We start from the raw sequence: 16,640 nt of genomic DNA, 5'->3' as shown, positions 1-16,640 counted from the left end.
CTTGTTAATCACAAGAGAAGATCATCTAATCTCCTAATGTAAAAAGGATTTACTTCAGAATTTGATATGAAATATTTGAGTATCCTACATTATTTCCTTGGATTAGAAGTTTGGCAACATGCAAATGGCATCACTCTTAATCAAGGAAAGTATACTATTGACATTATGAAGAGGTTTGGAATGATGGGGTGCAAAGCCATGTCTACACCCATGGAAACAAACTTGCACAAATTAAAGGAAGCAGCAATAAACTTAGAATTTGCAGATCCCACTCTCTAGAGACAGATAATTGGATTCTTGATGTATTTGGTCAACACAAGGCCTGATATTTGTTATGCGGTGAATGCCCTTAGCCAATTTATGTGTAAACCAGAGGAGATACTATTAGAAATAGGAAATACTGAGAGGGAGGGGTGAAGTAGTATAGCAACACTTTTTGCCAAATTATGGATAGCTAAAATTAACTACAAACATGCATAAACAATTAAACTGAATAGCAATAAAAAGCATCCCACAAAGAAACTCATAAACCATATTTTGTTAACTAGGGAAACCCTTGCCAAGGGAAAACCCCGATGGAGATGGTACCCACAAAATGATCCTCTAATCAAAAAGTACCTTGTGAAAGGTTTTCACCCTGTTAGGAGTTTATTACACATATAGTGTATTTGTCCTTGTTAGAGGACTTTGACCTTGTTACAGGCCTCAACCCTATTAGGAGTTATATTACAAAATCTGCTCACTATACTACAACAATATACAACTTTACAAGTAGTATAGAGAAATACCAAAAGTTTGACTATGCAAATATCTCACTTATTTGATTAGTCCTTTGTTGTTCCTTGCATCAAATCATGCCCATCCACAATCCCTGCTCTTCTTTTATCATCAAAACACAATCTATCCAATATAAACAAAGCTCACATATCATAACATAACATAGCATAATCATTGGTAACTTTGCTTATCAAAATATTATGTGTTTGTACCCTTTCCCTTAACTCTCTAATATGTTGGCCTGAATAACCAATCAACACATTACCAAAACATATTATTAAAATCTGCTCAGTAAGGGTTAACATCTAGAATGTGATCCCTCTATTACTAAGTTCTGGAATTGACAAGTCAATTCAATGCCTTAGCCAAATTAACATCTTTGTCTCGTGTACTATACTTCTGCACTAACAAACTATACTATGATTATACATCCAAAACATGTACCAATTGTCATATCAACATAAACAATCATAGATATATCAAGTAGATTCCTCATTCTACCATATTCCAAATTATAGCTTTGTATCGGCTCACAATTAAGCTCATTGATAAAAACAATCTGATTGCACCCTGTTTTCCTCTCATATACTTCGGCAATTTTATCACTTGATCATACCAAAACTTTATCTTCAATATAAGTCAGCTTAGCCGTGCATATTGTTGCCATAAATGACAACATCCACATACTCACCTCAGCGAACTTGCCAATAGATACATCTTGTTGCAGAAAAACATATTCTAAGATACCTTTGAGGTACAATTGGATATGGTCTTAGATACAAACATGTAGACCTAGATCTACATGAATACACTAACTCAGATTGGGCTAGAAGTGTGCTTGAGAAAAAGAGCATATCAGGATGTTGTTATAGTTTAGAATCAGCAATGATCTCATGGATCAGTAGGAAATAGTTCTCACTTGCTAAAAGCTTTACAAACGTTGAGTACATTGCAGCTTTAATGGAAGCAACAAAAGCTTTCCAAGTATCTTCTAAAAAATTTGTGGTTTTGTTGTCCACAATTTTGGGTTCAAAAAATTGAGGCAACCTTGCAAATTTTTCTTATGGATTCGTAGGTGCATCCTTCTTGTTTTAACGGATCAATAAAGTATTATAAAGACAATTCGTTATCCCTAAACTGTGCTTTGTGCTGCTCTATCTATGTATTTCTTTTGAAGATTTCTTTCGAGTTGAATCCCAAATTGTTTGTTAGTAAGAGTTTTTTCTTCTCTCACTACAAATGCTCGATTTTTGGACAACCTTTGCTTGCTTTCTTCGTTTTTCTTTGTGTTGTAAATAGTTTTTAGTCTTTTTTTCGCCTTAGGTGAATAGACCTCGCAATTTCGCTCATTTCAAGCTAACTTAGGTCAAAATCAGAGTTGTCAAGCAAGTTATAAGGGAAAAAGTGGGATTTTTCAGGACAACTGCATATCTCAATTAAAAAACCTCATAAAAATGGGCTTTTTATCAGACATTGCATGATATAAAAGTTATATTTAATATCTAAAGTGGATTTTGTTATCCACTTTGAAATTTCAACTCATTCTGAGTTGATTTGACCATAGTTTTTTGTCTTATGAAAATAGTCTACTTGAAGACTATTTTTCATACTTTATTATAAACTATAGTTAGATATTAAATTAAATTACATAAGACACTTAAATGCACTTAAAGTGGGGTTTTTATTATTACTCATTGCATATATCAACATGCAAATCACTATGTGAAACCCACTTCCAATAAAATATAAGTCCCGACATTAATTTAAATGGACTTTTTCAATGCAATAACACATTTTAATGTGTTAAGTGGGTTTTTAATACACATTTGCATATTTAAAACTTATTTAATCAATGTAAGTGGCAAATTCTAACCCATTTACATATGTTTTTGCATGTATAAATTTATTTTATATATTAATGCATCCAAATCAAGTTTTTCTAGCCCATTGCATATGCATCTTTGAAAGTGCCACTTAGGTGGACTTTTTAAATCAAATTGCATGTTTTTATAATATGTAAATGCATGTCTAAAGTGAGTTTTCAATTAACTATAATGTCCCTTGTTCTGTTTGATTGTACCTTTCGATTTCCTCAATATGAACCTGCAATAGGTGTTAGTATTCTTATAAAGACAGATATAGAATTATTAGATTAGATCTAGTTACTAAATTTAGAATACAAGAATGTAAGAATATATATACTACTTATTTCTCTTCTTTGGGAGAGCGATTATGATCAGGTACTTAGTTCCTGAGGGACTGCCTCCTAGGGTTCTAAAAAATTAGAACATCTCTCCACTAAGCACTGTCTTCTCACTATATTCCCTCACTTCAAGCCTTATGGATAGCCCATGTCGCCCTACCCATCCTTCCTAGAAGAGGTTTCCCTCATGCTAGGTCTTATGGATAACTTGATGAGTATATCCATCCTTTCATATGCATATGACTTAAGCCTTTCAGTTGACTGACCTTTGGAGATAATTTAGCCCGTCTGATTTAATTTTGGCACTTGACTGTTGAATATTTGAAGGGAGTCCTTCAGGGATATAAAACCCCTGCTTGGTACCACTGAGTGTGATTCTGATGCAATTATTTTCCTTTATGATAGCGTAGTGTTTCCTTTGAGAGTCTATAAATCTTTAACTTAATTCTTCATAGGAGTGTATCTCAAAATTCTAACTCTGAGATTATAACAATGCGGTGAGATTTAACTTCTTTATAATGTGTCTTGATTCATGCAAGGAGAGCAATAAGAGTAGGTTATAGTAGCTTCAACTGGCTCTAATGAAAAGAAACGGCTTCCCTATTGTTAGTGGTGGACGATGGAATGATAGATATTGGTTATGTAGCAAGGGATGGCCTGGAACTTCTGTTGTCATTATAGTTTCTCTGGGCCTGTAGATTGTTTTCTTGGTCCTTGATGTCTTTAATATTTGCTTGATCAATGGCTGATGCTGTGGTATACTTTCCACAATTTTCTTTTGTCGAGCTTTCTCGGACGTCCTTAATGGGAGTCCATTTCCCCTACCATTTGGTTGCTTCTAGAATTCCGTTAAATGATTGCGTTATTCAAATCTCACTCTATGCGATTACTTGGTAGCCAGTTAGAATTCTTACCTTAATTTATGAACTCCATTTCCCAAGTTTCTTCGTGTGTTAATGATATCTCTATGTGAGATGACTAGCAATTTTTCCTACACAGATGTATATGCTATGTTGATGGTTGAAATCATCTTTTATGTCCTTTGTTGTTGAGGTTCTAATTAAAGAGATGGCTTTTGTTTTCTTCCTATATTTGTCTTATTCTTTCTCATGCTCCCATGTTCTGCCCCCTGTTCTGCGTATCCTCCTTGGTATAAATATTGTTGGGGGGGGGGGGGGGGGGGGGGGGGGGGGGGTGGTCTTTGAAGAGTCACGACCAATTGCATTGGTCGAGATTCTAATTTCTCTCTTTTATTCAATTTTCATTTATCATTATGTTTTAATAGTTTGATAGAATGTTTATTAATAATTATTATATTTAAACATTTATTGTTAGTGATAGTTATTATATTATAATATGTATCTGAATAATGAATTGAAAAAAATAACAATTATTATATTGATAAAAAGGAAATTGACCACTATTATTTTGTTTAATAATAAGTATAAAGAAATTATAAAATTTACAATCATGATTTTTTATTATTATTTGAAAGAAAAAAATTGTTCTTCTCCTAAGTCATGGGGGTCATTACATTAACTTAGACAAAAGTGGCTCTTTTGAACCCAATTGCATGTGTATGTGATACTAAAAAAACACATTTCACTTAGCCTAAGCCAAAGTGGCATTTTTTGGCCCAACTACATGCATTTTATAATTGTTTACATGTTTTAAAACCTCATCAAGGCAAAGTGGCAATTTCGCCCAATTGCATGTCTTTCAAATACATGTAATTGGTCACCAAAAGTGTGTTTAAGTGACTTTTAAAGCGTTATAACTCAAGGTGGTGACTTCTGGCTCAATTACATGTATTTTAAATTATGTAAATGGTCTCCAAAAGTGCGTTTTGCACTAAGTCCTTCATGAAAAACACAAAGTGGTGATTTTATGCCCTATTGCATGACATTTAAAATATGTTTTTGCTCCCAAAATGCTTCTAAAGGCAGCATTTGAATGCAAGAGGCTTAGTGGCAATTTTGGAGCACATTGTATGCATTACAATACATGCATTTGCACAAGGAAATCCCTATTTAACTTTCAGCCTGCATTTGGAGGATTTTTGGGCACATTTTTTCACATACAAACATTCCAAAAAAGGGCCTCTATGTATTGATAACATATTGGCATATGTAATCCAGCAAAAAAATCTTGGTGTTTTTGGGCGTTTTTGAAGAGTGGCGAATTTGGGAGTGAAAGCATGTCCTTCAACAAATGCATTTGGGCAAAAACAGCCCATCTAGGGCACGTTTTCTACCAAGAATGTTGCATTACTTGGTGATTTTTGTTTTTCAATCACTCCAAGAAGTCTAGTAGGGTATGTATTCCGATTTACAGCTTGTTCTTCATCATTTCCAAGCTTAAAATGATGCCCTACATGCCATTTTTGAATACATTTGCATATTGTGCTGATTTGGTCGAAGTTTGCTGCAAGTTTTGGGCATTTAATCTCTCTAGCTATCTCCACATGTCAAAATTCAAATCTTGACTATCCCCAATGTTTAAATTTTGAAATCAATATAAGTCTTATGATATTCAAAGTTGTCAGTTTGGGTTCGGTTACAAGTTCGAAGTTCGAGAACTAATTTGCAAGTTTGTCAAAATTTTGGAAAGGGGTTTGAGTTCGTTAGTACAAAAACATGTAAAAATTATAAATATATATATATATATATATAAACATATTTATGTAGCATGAGTTAAAGTTAGAATGTAGCATAGTAGCTAAACACATTTAAACAGCAAAAAAACCATAAACAATTAAACTTGTAATCATAGTGATCATACCATCATATAGCTCAATCAACTTCAACACCAAAGATTCAAAACATTTGACAAAATACCTCTATTAGAAACATAAAATGACAATGAGAAGCTACCAAAAAAAATTCATAACAACTTTTAGGGTTGTGGATGCCAACAAATATTTAATTCTTTCCCAAAAAAAGCACTTTCCAGCCATCCATGTGGCCCAATTCACTGCTGGTTCGAACCTAGTTCGAACTTTTTGGTGCTAGTTTGCCCGGGTTCGAACCTAGTTCGAACTCGTAGGGCAAAAACAGTAACCTAGTCAAACCAAGTAGGAACTGGACAAGAACTGCGAACCGGTTCAAATTTTTCTTGGTGTCGGGGGGGTAAGTACTCATGCAACTTAGATATTAAACAAATCTTAATCCAAAATCTCTTGGATTTATTTTCAGATTTGTCAAATATTTGAAAAAGAATCATTATTTTGTGGTTGGTGGAGAGAGGTATGTTTATCCCTTATTTTCCTTAAGGCATTTTTGGTTTTGTTTAATTTCTTATTGCAAGTCCTTTCAATTTCCATTTTCAGATTTGCGTGTCTCTTCTTTTCTTCTATCTACTTCTCTAAGTTGCATATGCAAGGTTTCATTTACTTGCATATGCAATCAGGGTAAATTCCCGTTCTAAAAAAAGACAAGTTCTTCATTTCTCCTCACACAAATACAAGTGTAAATCCCACCAATATGCATCCCATGAACCTCCATATGGCTGGCCTGTGTTTGAAAAAGTATTTCCCACATAACCTATTGAAGTATGCTAAATTCCCGTTCTAAAAAAAGACAAGTTCTTCATTTCTCCTCACACAAATACAAGTGTAAATCCCACCAATATGCATCCCATGAACCTCCATATGGCTGGCCTGTGTTTGAAAAAGTATTTCCCACATAACCTATTGAAGTATGCTATGCTTTCATTTCACTATACTTAATCCATCATTTGCACATTTTTAAGCTCGATGTCCGCATACATAATGAACTCAAAAAAAAACCCTTTTTTTGACATTTCTAGTCATATTTGGGCCTTTATGAGCTTGACCCATTTGATCATACGCTATCCCAATTGTTCCTAGCAGTATTCCATATGCAATGCTTGCAAAGCAGCCCCGTTTCTAAGATTTTCCCCATTTAAAGAGTTGGTTTTATGCATGCAAAGAAGAAACAAGCATGATCACCTGATGGAGCCTACAAGGAGGTGAAAGAATAATTACAAGCAGAGAGTATTTTCAAGCTTAAAAAGGTCAATGGACACTTAACAAACAATCAAAGACATGTATTCATATTTCAGTTTGAGATGCTTCCACCAAACCTGAGCACAACAATCATAAAACATGAGGCATCTTGTAGCAGCATGAAGACCTATAAAGCTTGATGTAATAGAATTTGTCTTGTGAGGCGCTTAGAATATTATTTGTAATTGACATATTACATGTGATGGAAAAACAAGATGTAATTGCATGTGATAGTATCACGTGCAAAGTTGTAACATGTAATCATGTTGCAATCACATTGGGCATGCAACTTTGAACAAGTCAAATTAGTTAGTTAGAAGTTTGTTAGAGAATAAGTCAAGGTGGTTGAGAATTTCCCCTTTTTCCTCCACCTTTCTCTCTTCTATTTCCCTATATAAAGGAGGGAGCTCATTGTAAATAATCATCTCTGACAAGTCAAGAAAATTCTACCAGTTCATATGTGCATTCTAAGACTTTGTGTCGGGATGTAAATCTAAATTGCTACCAATAAAAGAGGCATCTTGCTTTCAAACTTTGTGTTGATTCAAGGTGTTATGTGACGACACTTTCTAGATATTGATTGTGACTTTTAGAGCTTTGATCTAGAGGGATTTGAATTTAATCGTGCAGACATTGAGTTGCCTATATATTTAGAGCCAATTTGAACCTTTGAAGACTTTATGCTGCAGGAGGACAAATTACAATAGATAGTAGTGGTTGTAATCACTTAGATTTGAAGACTTTGGGCTTCAATTGTAAGTGTTTTTTTTTGAATTTGAGAGGATCCAGTAAAAGACTTTGTGCCTTACTAGTTATTTAGCTTTAGTCTTTATTCAAGACGAATGTAGGAAACTTTAGGTTCCTATTTTTGTTTCACAAAAAATAAAAAGTGAACAGCTGCCCCAAGTGTTGTTCTTACGTCAATTCCAGGGTCACCGGTATTATCGTAGCAATAAAGTTTTTTCTGTTAAGTTGGAAAGTTATAGTTGTATGCAAATCATTCCTAAAAAAATAGGATTTGATCAAAAGAACCATCCTTTTTGTAATTTTAGTTAAGTTCATTTTAAAGCCACCTACAATAAAAAAGGGAGCCTCCCCTATTGCTGAGAGGAGAGAGAAATCTCATGAAATGTTGCCTAAGGTCACAATTTTGTAAGTTGTAGTCAGTGACGTACAAAAATTTCAGCCAACAGTTTTTGGTGACTCTGTTGGGGACACGATGCGCATTTGAGAGGCTCACACTTTCGTTTATAGCATACCCCATGTCCTTTTTCATTGTAAATATTCATTGCAATTTATCTTTCGTAGTTGTTTTAAGCTTTTACCAAGGAAAAGTGGTCATTTCTCACCCAATTGCATTTATTTCAAATACATATTGGTCACCGAAAGTGTGTTTAAGTGACTTTTATAGCCTTATAACTCAAGATGGTGATTTTTGGCTTGATTACATGTATTTTAAAATGTAATGGTCTCCAAAAATGCATTTTGCATTAAGTCCTTCATGAAAAACGCAATGTGGAGATTTTGTGCTCTATTGCATGACATTTATAATATATTTTTGCTCTCCAAAAACGCATCTAAAGGCAGCATTCGAATGCAAGAGGCTTAGTGGTGATTTTGGAGGGTTGTGAGCACATTTTTCACTTGCAAACATTCCAAGAAACAGTGTCTATGTATTGATAACATATTGGCATAATGTAATCCAGCAAAAAGCCCCCATTTTTTACCAAAACTCAAGGCATTTTTGGGCGCTTTTGAAGAGCGGGAAATTTGATAGTGAAAAAATGTTCTTCAACACATACATTTGGCCAAAAACAGCCCGTCTAGAGCACATTTTCTACCAAAAATGTTGCATTTCTTGGTGGTTTTGTTTTTCAATCACTGAAAGAAGTCTAGGGTATCTATTTCAATTTCCAGCTTGTTCTTCATCATTTCCAAGCTTAAAATGATGCCCTAGACGCCAGTTTTGAATACATTTGCATATGGTGTTGATTTGGTCAAAGTTTGTTGCAAGCTTTGTACATTTGATCTCTCTCTAACTATCTCCACATGTCAAAATTTGCATCTTGACTATCCACAATGTATGAATTTTGAAATCAATATAAGTCTTGTGATATTAAACAAATCTTAATCCAAAATCTCTTGGATTTTTTTCCAGATTTGTCAAAGATTTGAAACAGACTTGTTATTTTGTAGTTGGTGGAGAGAGGCATGTTTTTCCCTTATTTTACTTAAGGCATTTTTGGTTTTGTTTACTTTCTTATTGCAAGTCTTTCAATTTCCATTTTCAGATTTGCACATCTCTTCTTGTCTTTCGTCTGCTTGTCTAAGTTGCATATGCAAGGTTTCATTTACTAGCATATGCAGTCGGGGTAAACTCTCGTTCGAAGGAAAGAAAAGTTCTTCATTTCTCCTCACATGAATACAATTGTAAATCCCACCAATATGTTTTCCATGAACCTCCATGTGGCTGCCCTGTGTTTAAAAAAGAATTTCCCACATAACCTGTTAAAGTATGCTATGCTTCCATTTCACTATACTTGATCCATCATTTGAGCATTTTTAAGCTCATTGTCTGCATATGTAATGAACCCTGAAAAATCTGTTTTTGGCTTTTCTAGTCATATTTGAGTCATTCTGAACCAGACCCATTTGTTCCTTTGCTGTCCCAAAAGTTCCCAACCATATTCCATAAGCGATGCTCGCAAAACAACCTCATTTCTAAGAGTTTCCCCCATTTAAAGAGCTGGTTTTATGCACACAAAGAAGAATGGAGGACAAGAAACAAGCATGATCACATGATGGAGCCTACAAGGAGGTGGAAGAATAATTACAAGAATAGAGTGCTTTAAAGCTAAAAAAGGTGATTAGACACTCAACAGAACAATCAAAGATGCATATTCATATTCCACTTCGAGATGCTTCCACCAAACTTGAGCACAACAATCGTAAAACACTGGGCATCTTGTAGCAGCATGAACACCAACAAAGCTTTGATATAAAAGAATTTGTGTCTAGTGAGGCACTCAAAATATTATTTGTAATTGACATATTACATGTGATGGAAAAACAAGATGTAATTGCATGTAATAGTATCACGTGCAAAGTTGTAACATGTAATCAAGTTGCAATCACATTAGGCATTCAACATTGAATAAGTCAAATTAGTTAGTTAGAAGTTTGTTGGAGAATAAGTCAAGGTTGTTGTGAATTTCCCCTTTTTCCTCCACCTTTCTCTCTCCTATTTTCCTGGAGGGAGCTTATTGTAAATAATCATCTTTGGCAAGGCAAGAAAATTCTACCAGCTTATATGTGCACTCTAAGACTTTGTGCTTGGATGTAAATCTTAATGGCTATCAATAAAAGAGGCAACTTGTTTTCAAACTTTGTGTTGATTCAAAGTGTTATGTGACGACATTTTTTGGATATTGATTGTGAGTTCTAGAGTTTTGATTTAGAGGGATTTGAATTTAATCTTGCAGACTTTGCGCTGCCTATTACATGCAGAGCCAATTTGAACTTTTGAAGACTTCTCGCTACAGGAGGAGAAATTATAATAGATAGTAGTGTTTGTAATCACATAGATTTAAAGACTTTAGGCTTCAATTGTAAGTATTTTTATTGAATTCAAGATGATCCAATAAGAGATTTTGTGCCTTACTAGTTATTCGGCTTGAGTCTTTATTCGAGACGAATGCAGGAGACTTTGTGTTCATGTTTTTGTTTTAATAAATATAAAAAAGCAAACTACTGCCCCTAGTGTTGTTCTTATGTCAATTCTAGGGTCATTGGTATTATTGTAACAGTAAGGCACTTTTTGCTAAGTTGGAAAGTTATAGTTATATGCAAACCATTCCTTTAAAAAAAGGAATTGATCAAGAGAACAATCCTTTTTGTAATTTCAGTTAAGTTCCTATTGAAGCCACCTATGGTTAGAAGGGAGCCTCCCTGTTGCTAAGAGAAGAAAGAAATCTCATGAAATGTTGCATAAAGTCATAGTTTTGTAACTCAAAGTCAGTGAGGTATAAAAAATTTAGCCAACACATTCATCTTGAAAGATTTTTGCTGAAAATCACAAAAGCCTGGACAAGGGTTTTGATCACATAATTTCTTGGTTTATGCAAGTCTCTAATTTTCAAATGTTGCATGTTCTTGCATGTGCATTTTGAGAGTAGCATGTTGCTTTCATATGGTCCCATGTTTTGTTGTATGAAGGTTTCTCTAATGGGTTTTCATAATTTTTTCCCTTAAAAAAATTGATAGGTTTCATAACTTTTTCTGTAAAAAAAATTGGTGGGTTTTAATAAATTATTCATCAAAAATTATTTGTTTTTAATATTTTTTTCCTAAAATCTTGTCTGTTGGGTTCTTTTAATTTTTTCGTCAAAAAATATTCAATGGGTTTTACTATTTTTCCTCAAAACGAAGTTTTGTGTTCTTTGATCCATGTCTTGGATTCCATCTTCTGGTTTTGATTGAGTTTTCACCTAAAAAATTATGTCTAGCTTTTCAACTCTTCTTCGTAGAAATTGTTTCTAGTTTCTCTAATGCACAAAGTTCACATGGGGCGTTCCATTACGAATTCCTGTTTTAGGAGTTTTGTCTTTTTGTTCTTCTTTTGAAAAATCGATACATTATTAACTTAAAATCATGGAATCGTGCAATCTGTTTTGAGGCATCATGGTCATCTATCGTAATTTGGAGGGTTTGACAATTTTTTCCTCAAAATTGCAGTAATTGTTCTCAGTGTCCTACAAGAATGATTTTGTTATTCAACATTAAGTTGGACATTTTATGTTGATTTCTAGTAAAAAAAAATTGCATATTTTGGGAGGGTTAATGGCAAACTCACCTCAATGGCAGAGTTACTGGCAAGATCGTCTTTTGTTGCAGAGCATTCTGAAAAGGGGGGCAACCTCTCTTTTGTTTTCTGGACAAGTTTTGGCTAGTCTTATTCATAACCATTCTGTAGAAGTGACAGTCTTAGCAATAACTGAATGTTCAGAAGAATTTATGACCACAACACATGTACAGTGTTTAGTAGGGTAGTTAGATGATGACCACCAAGGGAGGGTATTAGAATATTACAATGTTTCTTTAATAGTCATCTTAGTTAGTCTTTAGTTTATTCAGTAGTTTCTATGTTGTCTTTAGATCATGATTGTTTTTTTAGAAACATCGTCTTTGTAAATCTATATGAGGAACTTTCATTTCCTTTATTTAATACAACATCTACGTAATATCCCCATTTTTGTCAGTATCAAAGTTTCATGGATTAGGCTATTAATGTGATCCTCGTAGGCTAATTATTGTGGATAGAAGATCTTTTAAGGTAGTGGCTTGACTTGAGAGGGTCTTATCTTCTCCACAATTCAGTAAGCTACAAGTTGGTCTTCATTTGGCTCAGATTGGACATAATTTGGGCTTAGTTTTGTGTACTTATTATTTGTGAGAAGTTGGTGTTGATTGAGATGGACCCTTTCTATTTTTGGAAAGTGCATTTAGTCACATGGAGAAATAATAGGTATGACTCCTATTTCAGATGGCATATTTAAATGATGAGTATTTTGGGGGTTATTATATTTTTAGTGGCCAAATTATTATTAAATAATTAAATGGCTTATTGTAAAGTTATAATTTCACTTAAGTTGAAGGTTGAGTTATCAGTGGAAAGTGTCATTTATTAATTTGTTGGGCCAAGTGAAAGAATCTAACGAAAATTAATGTTGTGTGGTGAAGCTTCCTGAGTGAAGTTACATTTTGGCAACAAAAAGAGATCTAGAGGTTATAAATACAAGCCCATTTGTTGAGAAAAGCATGCTTGGATATTTTGTTCGCTTTTGATGGCTTAGTGGTTTTTTCTGAGTTCTGATTTTTGTGCCCTTGCTGAAGTATAAGGATATGAATTTTGAGTTGTTCCATTGGATCTACAGCTGAAATATTGTAGATTCAAATCTAAAACTTTGTTCTGAGTTTGCATTGGTAATTGTGCTGAGGTATACAATTGGCCATTTCTCCTACTGTTTTACTGTGGCTAAGGAGAAGATTAATTGTTGGAGCTGATTATTTTTCAAACTACTACTGAGGTATAGTAGTTTTGGAATTTGAGTCTTGTGAATTAGTTTGGGAGTCAGTCTTCCATTTCTGCTCCTATTGTACCTTGAAAGACAACTACTGCGCTGGAAGTTTGTGACATTTCTTATTTGCATTTGGGAGTTTGATCTCACTAAATTTTGACATCCATCATCCTTGGATCACTGTGAATGATATCTGCAATTATAAACGCCTAATATCCTTTTTGATTGGCGCAAATTATGTCCTATGTTTGGCAATCAAATCCCTGCTACGAAATGTCAAATTGCTGCACATTTGGGTAAGCTTTCAGTGTGGTTCGATCTGCATATATAAGCTATGTTGGACGCTTCAGTGCCCTGCTAAATGCAGTGACTTTGGTCTGCTTCTATGGTCTGTTAAATCTGCATCCAATGAACACTTGATCTTCTGCTATTGGGCATCACTTCGAGACTTCTGTAGCATTACATTTTAAGGCTTTACCTGTGAAAGTTACATATGACCAACTTATTTTGGGATATCCTAAAGACTGAATTGATCACTTAAGCTGAATTTCAGATTCTTATAATCAGATTTTTCTCTCATCTATGCATATCCCCACAAACCCACCCTTGCCTCTCATGCAGACATCTAAAGGTGTAGATTGCAAAGTAAGGTAATATGCAATATCTACAGAAACAAGCTTCACGTCTTGTAATGATAAAATATTATGGTTAACTTTAAGCCTTTACCCATGAAAGTTACATATGACCAACTTCGTTTTGGAATTTTAAAGCCTAAATTAATGGGTAAAGATGAATTTCTGATTGTCTACACCAGATTTCTTGCACTTATGCCCATCCACATGCACCACAACCTGCCTCCCATGCAGACATCTAACAGGGCAATATTACTATGCATCAAACCATAACAATATACATTACATAGAATTTAAAATGCAGTACTTACAGAAACAGACTTCACTCCTTTTATTAAGCCACGGGTTTCGAGATTTTTTATTGCTTTTGTAATCTGTGGTTGTTGCAAATTTGTTTCATTTTTCATATCCTTTGTCCATATACCTGAAAGAATCAAAATTCAAAACGAGATTGTGAGAAAAGTATATCATTATCACCACTATTCAATTCTGTCACTTAAGTAGATTTAATAAATTAAAAAAATGCCGAGACATTAGCTACAAAATAGAAATTAAATATAAGTTGGGTGTGCACTGGCCTAGTTGGCAACCCAAAGTTTAACATATACAGTTGGTGATCCAGCTAGTAGCTCTAGTTTTATGACTAGCCCAAGTCCCAGAGCCTATGTTCAGTGGCGGCACAAAAACCAGCAGTTAATTCAATCGAAGCCTCTTGAGTCTCAACATTCTGTTGACATGTGATGGTACAGATGCTTGACCTCAGCCTATTCAGTTCACTTTCCTTGTAAGACAAAGGTCTCAATATGACTCGATATAGCTCTATGATATAAAATAGAAGATGTAGGGTTTAATGCTACGTTACCCAAGTTTCTAGGACAGGGGGGACACATTTCTGGGACAGAATTTGTTTTGGCCATTTTTGGGGACAGAAGAAGGGATGCCTGTATTAAAAACAGGGGAAGTTATATTCATATAACATTGATAATCATTCATCACATACATTGTACATAGCAATTGAGTTGAATTGATATTTGAAATTCATAAATTTCAAGGTTGCATGGGGACAGGGGTACTTGGGTACTTCAGGTACAGGTATGGGTTATTTTTCAAAATAGGGGATGGGGGTACTTGGGTACATCAAATTTGTTTTTAATATAATTTAATATTTACAGAAAATCTGAAATATGAGTCATGACAATGGTTTTCAAAGACAAAAACAGTGATAAAGTTTGCAGATGTAATGTATTGTTTTCAGTTTTGGATTTGCAATATGTTTATACTAACAACATTGGGGCCATATTGGCCAAGTCCAGGGCCCATCCTTACAGGCTCTAGGGCATATTCGATCCGGTTTGGTTCCTACACCATCTTTGGGGGTGTGGGGATATGGTTGGCAAGCAGCGCGGACACTCTTACTTCTCTTACTATTCTTCTAAGGTTATCGTCGGTTCTAGCCCTAATGCTAGGACCCATTGCTGATATGCCCAGACTTCTTCTTTCCTGGGCTCGATCGGGATTGACATTGACCAACTCCCTCCCTTTCAATTCTCGCTAGATGCTCCCACTCACCTTCTTCCCTCTTAGCGGGAGTTGAACAGGCATGTTAGACTTCACATTTACACACAGTATATTATCAAAACTTGGATTAACCTCAAGGGGGTCTCCACTCTAGGATGGCCTTTTATACTGAGCACTACATGGACATTTAGGGCAGGGTCATTGTGCATCCTTCCTACCTGACTCAGCACTCGAGTCATGCCCTTAGCATCTCCTTAGGTTCCTTTAGATTCAATTCTCATCAACTCCGCACTCAGATGGCCCATCAACTTGACCGTGTTGATCAGATATGTTGCCTTTATGCTTTGACAAAGGCTAAGACAAACTCACTTCATCTTCCATTGTCCCATTTATTACGAGATCAAGGCAGGTTTCACTACTTGTTCAAGAAGTGCATATTTCTTTCTTTCCTTAGATACACTAACTAGCAGTGTGTTGCACTTTAATTCCAAGAAGTCATTCAGCTTCATGATCACACCTTGCAAGTTCAGTTAACCTCGGATCAGATTTCGGACCAGCTTATCACTTCCTTTTTCTTTCTTGTGTCTCCTACGAAGGGCACAAAGCAATCGCTCGGCCCTCCTCCTTCCAGTCACACTAGGTCAATCAGACCTCGAAATGGGTACACCCGACAGCACCACCCTATCACTAACAATATTTTGAGAAGGTATGGAGGTCGAACCGTATACTTCGGTGTTGGACTACTTACTGCCCAAGAAGGACCTCTAGTGTTTCCCTTTTCGATTTTTTTCTTTCGCACTTGCTCTTTTCCCAAACACCATTTGGTGCTCCTCTTGTTGGTAGTTGTCTTGGTTGTATACTTTCAATCCCTTTAAACCTTTTGTGGTCTCTTCTTGAACATTAATAAATTTATCTTATCTTAGCTATAGTTTCATTTTCTTTCATTATTGCTTCATACGCAATGTCTTTTCTAGCAAATATGTCAAATCTTATGTTGATGGATATCCTATGGAGTATCTTGCCCTTACACTTGGGGGCAAGGTAGCTTGTACATTCTATCTCTTTGTCTAAGGGTCAATTTTCTTTCATATAGGGGCATTCGTTCATCATGTGACATTCTTTTCCTATGAGGAATTGTTGTCTCGATCAGGATTATCTCTTCCATACAAGAGGCATATGTCCTTAATCATCACCTCTTCTTTATTTGCAAAACTATGTTCACTGTAAACATTTTCACTTACAATGTGCTCTTTAAGTTTTTCATCCTTCATCAAGAATCCCTATTTCACTTGGACACAGGGGCCTAAGTGGGTGCATTTTTCTTCTCTTCTCTTTCGTCTTGAAGTTGTTATCTTTGTCCACACACTCCTCTTGAAGGTAGATGTCTTGTCAACAAGGTCTCTTCC

The 16,640-nt window shown here is 35.1% G+C and overlaps 1 protein-coding gene across 7 annotated transcripts in view; it reads right to left on the bottom strand.

Moving 5' to 3' along the window:
- LOC149557446 (DNA binding / DNA-directed RNA polymerase) overlaps window positions 1-16,640 on the bottom strand; it is a 161,530-nt gene that overhangs the window by 68,003 nt on the left and 76,887 nt on the right. For all 7 annotated transcript variants that reach the window (XM_089832097.1, XM_089832098.1, XM_089832100.1 and 4 more), the window contains one exon: window positions 14,028-14,140. In XM_089832097.1, coding sequence (XP_089688223.1) covers window positions 14,028-14,140 — 113 coding nt within the window. The remainder of the gene's footprint in view (window positions 1-14,027; window positions 14,141-16,640) is intronic.

Source organism: Cupressus sempervirens, chromosome 5 (assembly GCF_028749045.1).
Source record: "Cupressus sempervirens isolate cs-2001-9-10 chromosome 5, ASM2874904v1, whole genome shotgun sequence".
Taxonomy (NCBI): domain Eukaryota; kingdom Viridiplantae; phylum Streptophyta; class Pinopsida; order Cupressales; family Cupressaceae; genus Cupressus; species Cupressus sempervirens.
Note: the sequence above shows the minus strand (reverse complement) of the source record. Positions and strands in the feature narration are given on the sequence as shown.